Consider the following 13,746-nt stretch of genomic DNA (forward strand, 5'->3'; position numbering starts at 1 on the left):
TTGATGTAAAAGCTCAACTATTTCACAAATGATAAAATTTTAAAACATTTATTAATATTCATTTTTAACATGGTTACATGCTTCATGCCCCTACTTTCCCCTTCACCTCCCGCACTTTTTTCTTTCAGGCAAACCTGTATCAGAGGACATGAGACCATGACAAAGTGGTCATCATAAATATGTTCTTGGAACACACAGTGTTTGACAGGATTTTCAGAGAGAGAAATCTGTGACAGAGCAGATTAGAAATGAAGAAGTAATTACAAATATTACTAAGGAGTAAAAGAAGAAAGGAGAAAAGACAAATATGGGGAGATGTTAATGTGGAAGTCCAAATGGACCAAAGCAAAAAGGATCTAAATGAAGAGGACAAATTGTAGGTACTATAAAGGGAAAGTTCCATAGTAGACTCCAAAGCTCAGGATCTTTGGGAGGAATGTTTTTCAATAATAGAAGAGTTGTCTTACTTTTAGTTTCAATGAATATTGCTTTGAAGGTTAGTAATAATTGAGATAATATGTTAAGAATATTTACCTTAAGTCCTTGACCTTTTATGTTCATGGAATCCCAGCATTCCTCTTTTAAAATGTTCCATAAAAATTTCTTGGCTAGATTTTCCATTTCTGCTTCCTTTCTTATCTGTAAGAAAAGAAAATTGTAATTGTTTCAAAAAGTATCATCTGTAGAACTTTCTAGCATCATTAATTTGCATGTATATATATGTATGCATATATACACATACATACATACATACATATATGTGTATTATGTGCACACATACATATAGCCTCTATGAAGTATCTCTAAAATAATATGAACCAAAACAGCACAGGATGAGAAGTCATGGATGGGTTATGAGCTTCACTAACAGAGTAAACAGCCATGATGAGATCCATTGCAGGGACAGTATGCACCTAAAGAGGACTAATACAAAAGCATTTCCCTGGGACTTTACAAATCTAGTCAAACATTTTCAAGCTAAAAAGGATGGAGTATAGAGAAAATTGATCAATACCATAGAGATAAAAAATAATGTAGAAAGAGCAGCTGTTGAGTGCCACAAAGTTCACAGGAGTCATTAAGGAGCCAACAGTAAAATGTATGACTACAAATATCAATATTTAAATGCATGAACATAAGGAAACATGACAAACTAGTGGTCTTAACACAAGGAGACAAATTTGACTTCACAGATATTAATGAGCTTTGGTAGGATGAAACTCATCATTGCAATATTTTTTATTCAAACAAAACATTATGGGGAAAAGGGAGAAAAAATCAATAGCACTATGCATTAAAAAGGTACACTCATGAGGAAATAGAGTAATCAGAGTGTTTATAAAGCATAGTTGAGAACATTTGGGTAAAGACCAATGGAAGCTACAAAGGAAAGCAGTTTTCTCTTCAAAGCATATTGTGTACCACCTAGACAGTGTGATAATTATATTAAGTCTACACTGCTCATCTTTATATTTAATCACCAAAGGTGAGAGCACCTCCAAATTCTGGGAGGTCTCAACCCACAGGTGCTAGAGTGAGTGATGAATCAGAATCGACTGACCGCCCCCTAGGCGTTCTATGTGATTGGACATGCAAATCAGGAGGGAGGTACAAGAAGTGATGCATAAATGAACCCTTTAAAGAAGGTCCTCAGTCAGCTGGGAGCTTCTGGTGAAGAGGGCGGCTGATGAAGGAGCTCTTTTGGTCTGTGAAGGAGTGTTGAGACCTTGGTGAGACTACTTTAAATATCTTCTTTTGAATTCCATGTGGTGAGTTTAAAGACTGAATCTTTCTGAACTTCTCTTAAGAAACTTCTTTTAATAGACTCTGTGAATGACACCTCCAGGCCTCTGGCTCTCTGACTACTGGCTGAGGGCTAATTAGATCTACCTGGATCAATTAGAGGATCATACTGAGTTAGATTCTTATTTCCTTATTTTCTCTCTCTCTTCTTAATTATAAATAAACTTCCATAAAAGTCAATTTTGACATGAGATTATTCTTAATTGAGGATTGATAATAGTTCAATCCTCTGGCAACCATCTTTTAACATATTGAACTCCCCCAAACCCCTTTTTCCCCCTTACAACAGAAAGAAGAAATAAAATTAGGAATTTGGGTAATAGAACATCTCCTGGCACAGATACAATATGATATAATAATGATGAGGTACTTCAATTGTAATATCATCTCTATCTATCTATCTTTATGTGTATGTCTCTTTCTCTCTTCCTTTTTCCTAAAAGTGGAGCAGCTAAACTAGTCTGCCCAACCCCATTCTGTCCCCACAGCTGTCTTACTTTCCTCAGGATGACTCCACTCTGGCTCCTGCTCCCTGAATGGTGAGCATCCAGCCAGCTCTCTTTTCCTTCCATTCCCCTACTAAAATGTTTGCATCTTGTACCCATATTCCCATTAAAATGTGAGCTCATTGAGGGCAGAGACTATGTTTTATTGTCTTTCCTTTATATCCTCAGAACAAAGCATCATTCCTGGAATACAGTAAGCACTTGATAATAAATGTGTGTTGATTCTGACTTACCTTAATCATAATTTTATCCTTCAAAAGGCTAAAGGATTGAACCAAGAAAGGGAAATTATATTCTGCATCTGATACTCACATGGAGGAACTGCTTTCTGGGGTGGAAATAATGGAAACCTTGGAAGAAAAGGACTCCTCTCTGGGCATTTCAGAATTTGTGTTGAGAAAGAAGGAAACAGGATATAGTCTGAAATGCAGCTTTTGTGGTGAGCAGATTTCAAAGGGTTCAGAGAAAGAATAGTTAGGATTCCATGAACTAACATGTTATAAAGGAAGTCAGTCCATCAGAAATGGGAAATTTTTAGGAATACAATTCTGAAGTCACAAAGAGAATGAGTTCTGATGAGGATAAAAAAGCTGGAGTTGTCTGAAGAGACCTATATGGATGCACCTAGAAATCATTCAGCAACTTAGATTTTTTTTTTAAAAAAGCTAGGCAAAGAAGGTGAGAGTAAAAAGCAGGAAACAAAGGGTGAGTACAAGAGTGGACAGAGTACTGTAAAAAAAAGTGTCAGAGTGAGCTAATGCTAGTAAAGAAAATTTAAGATCATAATAAAAATGTTAAGCAACTTTAGGGAAAAGAGAAAAATGAAAAAAAAAACAACAACATATAAAACTGCTGTTTGAAACAGATGGCGTGCTGTTAACTGACAATAGGGAAGAGACAGATAAGGCTGCTCAATTCTGTGCTTTTTTTCCTGCCAAGAAAAGTGACTATAAAGGAGCTCCTATCCAAGATAAGTTGGGAGATGGTAAGAGAATATTTAGCTGTCCATGGATAAATCAAAGCCCCTGACCTAAAGGAATTATATCATCAAAATAAGGGGAGTTACAAGTAGGAAAAAAAGGAGATGAATAACAGGTAAGGGTTTAAAAAAAAAGATGATTAGGGAACACCCAGAAAAGAAAGCACCAAATAAGCATAACTTCATAAAGAATTCTTAATGATAGTCTAATGTTTAAGTTCCTTTTTTTTAAAAATCAACATTAATGGTTCTTTGACAGTTTGGAGGGAGATCTCCAACAATGCTTAGAGAGGAATCCTCAAGTTTAATTCTGATTTTTTTAACCATTGATTTGGAAAAAACAAAACAGCATGCTTATTAAATTTATATATTTATATAAATTTAATATTTTATATTTAAATTTATATAAATATATAATATGATATATAAATATATAATATATATTTATAGAAAATACGCAGCTCTGGGAGGGATGTCTAATACAACATTAGATAAGAGTTGGGATTCAAAATATCATTGACACATTATAACACATGGGATGAATCTAACGAAATGAAATTTTACATCATTCAGTCATGTCTGACTCTACATGACATTTTCTTAGAAAAGATAATGGAGAGGTTTGTCATGTCCTTCTCTACTGTACTGTAGGTTACAGCTAATAAGTGTCCAAGGCTGGATTTGATCTCAAGTCTTCCTGATTCCAGGCTTAGTGCTCTATCCACTGTGCCACCTAGCTGCTGTAAAATAAAATGGTTAAAAAAATGACTTTGCAAACACAAGCTGGAGGAGGCATATCTCAGGTTTTAAGTAGCAATCTAATATTACTATGAAAGCTAAGTCAATTATGGGCTGCATTAAGAAAGTCATAGCTTCCAGAAATAAATAGATGTCAGTCTCTGTATTGTTTCCTGGTCAGAGCATACCTGAAAGTATGTTCACTTTTGGGCACCACAGATATAGGAAGGAGATAAAATACAGAAGAGAACATTCTGAGAAGGGCAAAAAAGATTAGGGAAAGATTTGAGTTCTAGTCACACAATAGAGTGAAAGAATTGGAGATATTTATTTAGCAGAAGATAAAATTCAAAGGAGACATGATCACTGCCTTTAAGTACTTGAAAGGATAGCTAACATGTGAAAGAGAGATTAGCCTTGTTCTGTTTAACACGTTTGCCACTTGTGGCAGCCTAATTCTTTTTGGGATAGCTTTAATTGTCAGAAATTTTTCCTAAAGCCAAACCTAAATTCACCTCTTTTCAGTTTCTACTGACTGCTCCCAGTTTTGTCTTAAGAGAAAATATTCCTGTTCTTTCATTGATCCAAAAAAGTCCATTAAGGAAGAAAAATCTGCTCTCCAAAAGTCTATATACATTTCAGACTTTGCCCTGCTGCATCCTTCTCCTTCTCAATCACAAATTCTAAGATGAAATGGTCATTTCTCTCTTACGTTTCCATCCTTTCCACCCCAGAATATAGTATTTCCTTATTAGTGAAAATCATTTCTAGAATAGAATTCCTCCCTGTTGGTTTCTTAAGTCTTTTGAAGGATGAAATTATCATTAAGGACTGACCTGTCCTGTTACAACCTAGGATCTGGTGCTGATGTCTTCTAAAACTCATTTTATTTTATTCTTTCTAACACACCTTATAATTTGTACAGTATTATGCCCATAGTGGGTTCTTGGTAAATATTTGTTCAATGAAGAAAAAAAATTAAAGATTAACTAAGTTCCAACCACCATGCCCTGGGAATACAGAAAAAAACCATAAGGTCATTGTCCTCAAGGAGTTTACAATCTAATAAAATAGGATTACAAATATAGGGAATGGTGGCCAGAATGAGGTATTATAATTTGGAAAGTTATCATCAGTCATGGCACATTGCTCTCTCTGTGAGCAACCCCCCCCCAGTTTGTTATTAGATAGGCAGAGCTGCTCCCCTCTTACTCTCTACCATGCCTGTTGACATTTTTTCACATCCCTCCCTCTGCCCAGCAGCCCAATGGGAGCACACCAGGGAGAAGGTCTGTAGCTCACAGGTGGCAGAGCTGGTGGGGAGCAGAGTGCTCAGGCCACTCCCCTCCCCCTCTCTACACTCACAGAGGATATTCCTCACTTCACCAGCTTTTCTACCCAGCTCTTTCTCCCTCCTGTGTGGGTCAAGGGGAGGGGAGGATGTGCCCAGCACTCAGTGGGGGAGAGGGGCATGGCACTTGGTCTCTGGGGAGGAGGGGCACAGCACTCGGCATTGGGGTTTTCCATCACTGATTTACAGGATGGTGAGTAGAGGCATGGGTGGGGTAGACTAAAACATCCTTTCCCAGGAGCACTGACAGTACTGAAATGATTATGAGTATGATTCCAGAACTGGAAAGGACAGAAGATTCATGTGGCAACAAGATGTGGGGGAATAGAGTGAATGAATGAAACTATTATTTTTATATTCCATTTATGCACACTTCTTTTTTCTTGCTAATATGTTAGAAACCTTCCATTTACTCTTTCTTCTTTTTTCATGTTAATGATGCAAGTAAATTCTTCTATACCTTTTCTACTTCTTTTTCATTTACATCATGAAGTTTTCTCATTTCTTCAACATCTAGGCTAAATTCTTGGAGTTCTAGTTGTGCAATTTCAGATGCCAAATCATTTTCTTTCATCAGTTCCTCAACCTGCATTAAGACGAAGAAAATATTGGTGACAGATAAACAATTTCAGCTTTAGAGTTCTTTCCTTGAGTCCATACATATAGGATTGCTATTCATATAGGTCTGCCAAATCATGCCTATGTAAAATTCAGCAGAATAGATCATGTAAGACTAAAGATATGCTATTGGAGGATGCCACAACTCAGTTTTACTTACAGTTTTAACCAGTACTTTAATTGCTTGTTTTAGCTCTTTCTTTTTTTCACTAAATTCCTTAATTTCTTTTCTCATGGCCTGAAATGTAACAAAATAGGACACTCAGAAAGCAAGAATGGCCCCCAAAATGAAGACAAGGTATATTTTTTTAAAAGCATAAATGTAAATAAAGGCGCAACACAAAAATGAATGAAGGTGAAAAGCCCTCATCACAATAACTTATCTCTCTTTTGTCTGTGCTCTTTAAGTAGTGGTGAAAGAAAGCAAAAACACAGTTTTGACAGTGGCTCACGGTCAAGTTATTGTACAAAGGAAAATTCTATAGTGAAAATTGGGAGTCAGTGTTCTAATAGAAAGAGTTCTGAACATGGAATCACAGACTCTGGTTCTGCTGCTCATTATATGTGTGACTTTGGGTAAGTCAACTTAACTTCCCTCAGCTTCATCTCAAAAAAAAAAAAGGGAGACTCCAGATGATCTTTAGGTTTCTCTCTTACTCTATATCTATGGTCCTATGAAATTATATAAAATCTAGTTAAGTTCAAATGAGTAGGTAGCTCAGTAAATTACATTAGTTAGAAAAAATTTTGAAATAGGAAATCACTGGAGTTATTTGAGCAGATAGGTGATATGGTCAGATTGGTACTTTGAGGAAATCACTTTTACAGTTATATAGAAGATGGATTGCAGAAAGGATAGATTATAGACCTCTTTGTAATAGACCACCACTTCCTCATACCCACTCTTCATCTCAACATTGCCCTCATTCTTTAGAGAATATAGTTTTCTCTGTTTTGCTGCCACATAAGAAAACTGGTAGACTATTGATCTTGCTCATCTTTCAAAGTTGGACCTTTGTTTCAGCAAGAACTTTCAGGTCAGTCTATGTAAATATCTATCACTATTCTTGATGTAATTAGTACATTAATCTGTAAACAGAAGCTTCTGGGGGACTTCATCATCTATATGGAATCCCTCTTTAATTTGAACTTTGCAATGCATCTCTATTAGTAGTGGTGAATTTCTCTGGCAAGTATTTATCTCCTATTTTTATGCCTCACCTGATATTAGGGGTCTCTATCACCGAACAAAAATCTCTCTGTTGTTGTCTCTTAACAGAGAATCTTGTATAATTTTGAAGTATACCTTATTGGAAGAGAGTCTCTTTGATGGTGTTTTGGAGTACCAAATGAGCTCTTTTTTTTTGTTATCAAGAAATTATAAGAACAGTGGTATCTTAATAGGCACCAGTGGGGAAACAGATGAGATTAGGATCAAAGGTTCTTACCGGTGAGGTGGTTGGCCCTGACAAGGAGAGGGAGCCAATTATAGTTGAAGCTTAATAAAGAGAGGATAAGTGAAGATACAGAGGAGTTGTGAAAGTGAAGAGAATAGTGGAAGAGGGAGCTTATGGTGAATAGCCTTGATGTTTTCAGAATAGTGAGATAAATATGAATAAATGGGGTTGGAGGTAATATAAAGAACTTAAAAAGAAAGGAGGTTTGGAACATTTGTTATGGGAAGTGTGACATGCAATCAGGGAAGAATAAAAAAGACTGTTGTGGAATGGTGAGGCTATAGCTGAGATTATGATGACACAACACAAATTTAGGTTGGATACAGTTAGCACAATTGCATGTTTTCATCCAGCAACTCGAGAGTAGGAGTATAAAGGTGGTTGTAATCCAGGGTTAAGGACTGGCAGGCAGTGAGGTAAGGGAACAAGGTAAGGTATAGGAAAATGCATAGTTGAACTCATCAACTATGGAGGCAAGACTATAAAGGGAGAAAAGTGAGGTGATATATTTAGGAGAGGGATAAAGGACCTGGAGATCATAGTAAGGATAAAGAATAGGTTTAGAGGATATAAGGAAAAAATAAAGATGGAAAGACAAGTAGAGAGGAAAATTTCAGAATCCGAGATAATAGCAATGATGCAGTGATGGTGGAATTTGAGGTATGACCTCAATATGAGTGACTGAGAAAGACCCAAGAAAGCTGAAAGGATTGAGCATCTGGAGGACAAGGGTAGGGAAGAAGTCTTTAGATGGCATTAAAGGCTAAGAGCCACTAGTGGACAATAATACATAGTAATTATGTGTTATAAATTAAAGCACAATTTAAAAATGCTGCCTTGCAAAAAACTGGAAAATGAGGGGGTGTCCATTGAATGGGGAATGGCTGAACAAATTGTGGTATCTGATGGTGATGGAATATTATTGTGTTGAAAGGAATAATGAACTGGTGGAATTCCATGTGAACTGGAACAACCTCCGGGAACTGATGCAGAGTGAAAGGAGCAGATCCAGGAGAACATTGTACATAGAGATTGATACACTGTGGCATAATTGAACATAATAGACTTCTCTACTAGCAGCAATGCTAGGACAGTCCAGAGGAAGTTATGAGAAAGAATGCTATCCACATCCGGAGAAAGAACTGTGGGAAGAGAAACACAGGAAAAAAAATGATCGATCACATGGTTTGATGGGAATATGATTGAGGATGTTGACTTTAAACGATCACTCGCAAATATTAATAATAGGGAAATATGTCTTGATCAATGACACATATAAAACCCAGTGGAATTGCTCATCAGCTCCAGGAGGAGGAATGGAGGAGGGGAAGGAAAGAACATGAATCATGTAACCATGGGAAAATATTGTTAATCAATTAATTTAAAAATGGAAAAATTAAAATAAAATAAAAATGCTACCTAGGATGCATAAATTCCCTATCCTGTCTTTGCTATCAATTATCATCTTTAACTAGAAAATAATGATGATGATGGTGATAAGAATAATAGCTAATATTTATATAGTGCTTACTAAGTACCAGATATTATATTAACTGCTTTATAAATATTATCAGATTTGATCCTTACAACCTTAAGAGGTAGATACAGTGTTGCCTTGATACAAAGCAACTTAAGTCATGAGAAATTTGAGAAATGAGCAGTCACAATTGGGATTTTTTGCTTTAAGTCATGAGCAGATATTTGAATCACAAGCTTCTGCCACCTTTTTTTTTTAAATTTTAAAAAAGGCATTTGATTCTTTTATTGTAAAGAGCTAAAAGTTGGTGTGGAAGGCACTTGGCAGTGAAGGCTTCATACAACCTGGTTAGTGATGGGGAGTTCTAAACTAAAATATATCATTCTTTTTAGCTCTAAATAACCTCTGCCACCATCGGGCACATTTCTAGGGCTCTGTGGGGATAGAATCCCTTCTGAATGAGATATTTTGGTCTCCAAGGCCCAGTCCAAATCCTGTTGGTCAATTTTGCATTTAAATGTAGTGTTGCATGTGTAGAGAGTAAATTATGTTAAGTGATAGTACACAAAATGGAAACCTTCTTCACCAGCATATTCACCTGACCTTGAAGGTAAATAACATTTCATAAGCAAGTTTATTTCTTTACATTCTTTTTTATTATCTATAAATATATTTATTTATTATTTATGAAGTACATTTTAGTATTTAAAAGCACGTAACACAAAAAGAATTGCGTGTTTTTTTGGGGCCAGAATAAATTAATTGCATTTCCATTAATCTAAGTGGGGAAATTTGATTTAACACATGAGCAAATTGAATTATGAGCTTGGCCATAGAAAGAATTAAACCTATGTCTTAAGGTACCACTGTACTATTATTATCCCCATTTTACATTTGTGGAAACTGAGGCAAATGGAAAATAAATGAGTTGCCCAAAGTCACAGAGCTAATAAATGTCTGAGATCAAATTTCAACTCATTCCAGACCAAGCACTTAATTCACTGCATCACCTCGTTGCTTCTATATATATGAAAACACATGTATACATATGTATACCTACCTCATTGTTTTTTTTTTCTAGCCAGGTAATTTCTTGTTCATTGATTCCATCTGAAACACCTGAATATTCATCTTGTGAAAACATTATATTTGTTTTCGCTTTGTAAATCGCCTTGGAAAAAAAAACAGCTATTTATATTAAACTGAATCTCTAATTCATCAAACTGTCCTTATCACATCATTGAAGAAACCTCCAAAAACTCTATACTATCAAAGTTTCTGGGAAAATTTTGAAGATAGGAAGTGATTAGGTGTTTTTTTTTTAAACCCTACTTTAGAACCACCACCAAGTATTAATTCTAAGGCAGAAGAGTAGTAAGGGCTAGGCAATGGGGGTTAAGTGACTTGCTCATGGTCATACAGCTGGGAAGTATTTGGGGCCAGATTTGAACCTAGGATCTCCTGTCTCTAGGCCTGGCTCTCAATTCATGAGCTACCCAGCTGCCCTCTAGAAGTGATTTCTTTTTGACATGCATTTCACATCAATCCCTTTTCAATAAGCATATCATATTCTGCTTGAGTTAATTTTCATTCTAGTGACACTGAACCCTGCTGCTATGAACAAATTTTCTTCTCCAACTAGAGTTCTCTCCACTCCAGATCTGCTTCTCTTTCCCTGTGTATCCTTTGGAACTCCCACTTTTTAATTAACAAACCTCCCTAAACTTTAGATTTTCTCATCTCTTGTTCTTTTTATCTTGTGAAACTTGTTGAAACTTTGTTTCACCTATATGTCACTGAAGATTGGATGATCCTTTCTAGTACTATTTACACCTTCCCTTAAATCCCCAATTCATTGGTCCTGGTGGGGAAATCCATGTTCTTTCCTTCTGCTTGTCCCTTTCAGATTCTAGTTCTACTACTATCATGCAGCAAACTCTCTTCTGAGGTTCATTCTATTGAAATTAACAACCCAAACAGGAAGCTCTACCGATTCCCCCTTAACTCTAATGCCTTCCTTCTGATAGCTGGCTTCAGTTTATCTTGTCTGTATTGTGCTTAGTCCTCCTTAGTCTGGGAGCTCCTTGAGGGGAGGAACTGTCTTTTGCCTTTCTCTGTTTGTGTCCTGGGACACATAGTAGGTGCTTAATAAATGTTTGCTGGCTAACTGAATGGGTTCATAGTCTTCCTCTTCAGTTCAGCTCCTAATCTCATAATGAGGAAACTTCAATATACATGTTGATATTCTCTCAAAAATCCTACTTTCCAAACTCCTCAGACTGCTTGATTTCCCATGACTTCTTCCAACAATCTACCTCAGCTACACATAGGAATGATCATCTTGCTGTCACCCACAAACATTCCACTTTCATGCTCAAAATATCCAAAATTCCTTTATCCTATTATAATCTTTATATCTTATAATTCCATCTTTCCTTATGGCTAAATAATCCTAAACTGCTTCTTTGTCCTCACTGTGACTTCTATCTCTTAGTACTTTACTAGGCCTTTACCCCTCCTAATCTCAACTCCTTGGTGAAAGGATTCCGTTCCACATCATCATGTCATCCTTTCCTCCTCATTCTCAGTCACCTTGTTTCTATCTCCACGATATCACTCATATACTTTCCCTACCCTCCACTCTACTTCAGGCCTTCTTCACCTTTCACTTAGATAACTGCAATCATCATCTTTCTTATTGGTCTCTCTACCACTTTTTTCTTTCCTTTCAAATCTGTTTTGAAATGTTAGCACACAGATGCTAACATGTCTGATTATGCCCCTTCTCAACTCAGTAAACTTGAGGGGCTATATCTAGGATTAACCTCAGCTTGGCATTTAAGGCTTTTTGTAACCTAGGTCTATCCTACCTTTCTTGAATACTTTGTTACTCTCATCACTTGCCTCCTCTACTGTTATCCACATGACACTGAATGGAACTGAAAAGTTACAAAATCATGCTCATTGGGTACACTATGAATTTGTTGTTTAATCTTAATAGGATGTTACTACAGCAAGCTACCCTATTCCTCTCTGGTTGAGTCTCCATCCCATTAAACATAGCAGCTATTCTAAACCTTCTCTTTCCTCATACCCTCCATGGCATCCCCATCATCTCAATGAAGGACTTCAATCTTCACTGAACAAATTAAAGACTCTTGCTTTAGACTCTTTTGTCCCCTCCTCCTCTTCTCAGATCTGTCTGATAGCATCACACATTCTCTCCTCTGTCATTCTAGTCTCTTGAAGAGGTTGCTTTTCTTGTAAGGCCAATCTTCTTCCATATCACTTTTTTTTATTATTATTTTAAACCCTTAACTTCTGTGTATTGACTTATAGGTGGAAGAGTGGTAAGGGTAGGCAATGGGGGTCAAGTGACTTGCCCAGGGTCACGCAGCTGGGAAGTGTCTGAGGCCAGATTTGAACCTAGGACCTCCCGTCTCTAGGCTTGGCTCTCAATCCACTGAGCTACCCAGCTGCCCCCTTCCATATCACTTTGATCCTATCCCCTCCTGCCTTCCCAAAGGTACTTATCCATAGTATCATTCTCCAGTTTTTGGTATCTTCAGTCTCTCTCTAATGATTCCTTCCCCAGTGTCTACAAACATGCCAAAGTCTGCCTGATCTTAAAAAACAAAACTCATGATTCCTACTATCTCTTCTATCATTCTATTCTTCTACTCTAAGATAAACTTTTTGAAAAAGGTGTCCACAGTCAGCATGTCTAAACTCTCCATAATCTGACTTTTGACCTCATTCAACTAAAATTGCTCTTTCCAGAGTAAATCCAGTGTCACAACTAAATCTAGTGTCCTTTTTTCAGGCCTATTCCTTCTTAACCTCTCTGTAGCATCTGACACTATTAACTATCTATTGGATGATCTCTCCTCTCTGGGTATTTTGAGACATTGCTTTATCTTGATTCTCCACCTACTTATCTTACCCCTCCATTTCAGCCTATTTTACTGATATTTAGCCATTTTATATCCACTAATTGAAGCTATATCCCAGGGAGCTACCCTGAAACTTCTTTTCTTTTTCTTTCTATACACTAACTTGGTGACCTTATCAGCTTCTATTAGACTAATTATAATTGTTGTATAGATAACTCCCTGATCTAAATATTTAGTCCTACTTTCTCTCCTTAGATCCAACTACCTATTGGCCTTTTCAAATCAAGTGGCTCATGGATATCTCAAACTCTGTTAGTACGGAACAAGTTGCCCCCGTGTCCAGTAATCCCTGATATTGTTCTCCCCCAATTTCTAAAGTAACTAAGGGTTCTCCACTATCATTGGACTTTACTGGCACTAAGGGTAATAAAGAATCCTCAGTATTCTGTGTACACTTGTCATTGATTCTTTGTTGCGTATGGTCTTTTGTTTCTAAACCCAAACTTCCTATAGCACCATTAGGCAAGTTCAGTTTAGAATCAGGATTACAGAAAGCAGGCTTAAAGAGTATACTCTCATTGAGAGCTTGTAAGTCATTGTTACTATTGCAAATTCCATGTTGGCTTTTATTAAGGGTTTCAGAAATGGAAGTTTGATTTGTTCTATCTTCCACTCTGCTCTTTAAAGAATTGTCAAGTCTCAAATCAGCAATCTTTCCTTCAGTAGTCTCCGGGATTGTATGATAGTTAGATTGTGTTCCCTTCAACACTTCAGGTTCAATTACTGATTCATAAGCTGAACGTTGTTCCCTATTTTGCCCTACTGTTTTTGTGACTGACATTAGACTTTTATTTTTATCAATCACAGTAACAGTCTCGATGTTATGTTCGGCCACACTGATTGTAGAAGAAGGCAACTGTTCCC

General features: G+C 36.7%; 1 protein-coding gene across 1 annotated transcript in view; it reads right to left on the reverse strand.

Annotated features, from left to right (window-relative positions):
• LOC123234247 (cilia- and flagella-associated protein 43-like) overlaps positions 1 to 13,746 on the reverse strand; it is a 178,095-nt gene that overhangs the window by 46,750 nt on the left and 117,599 nt on the right. Inside the window, exons 18-21 of the mRNA XM_044660174.1 lie at positions 9,990 to 10,100; positions 6,156 to 6,233; positions 5,838 to 5,963; positions 535 to 639 (exon numbers count right to left, since the gene is read on the reverse strand). Of these exons, the coding sequence (XP_044516109.1) occupies positions 535 to 639; positions 5,838 to 5,963; positions 6,156 to 6,233; positions 9,990 to 10,100 (420 nt within the window). The remainder of the gene's footprint in view (positions 1 to 534; positions 640 to 5,837; positions 5,964 to 6,155; positions 6,234 to 9,989; positions 10,101 to 13,746) is intronic.

The sequence above is a fragment of the Gracilinanus agilis genome, chromosome 2 (assembly GCF_016433145.1).
Source record: "Gracilinanus agilis isolate LMUSP501 chromosome 2, AgileGrace, whole genome shotgun sequence".
NCBI lineage: Eukaryota > Metazoa > Chordata > Mammalia > Didelphimorphia > Didelphidae > Gracilinanus > Gracilinanus agilis.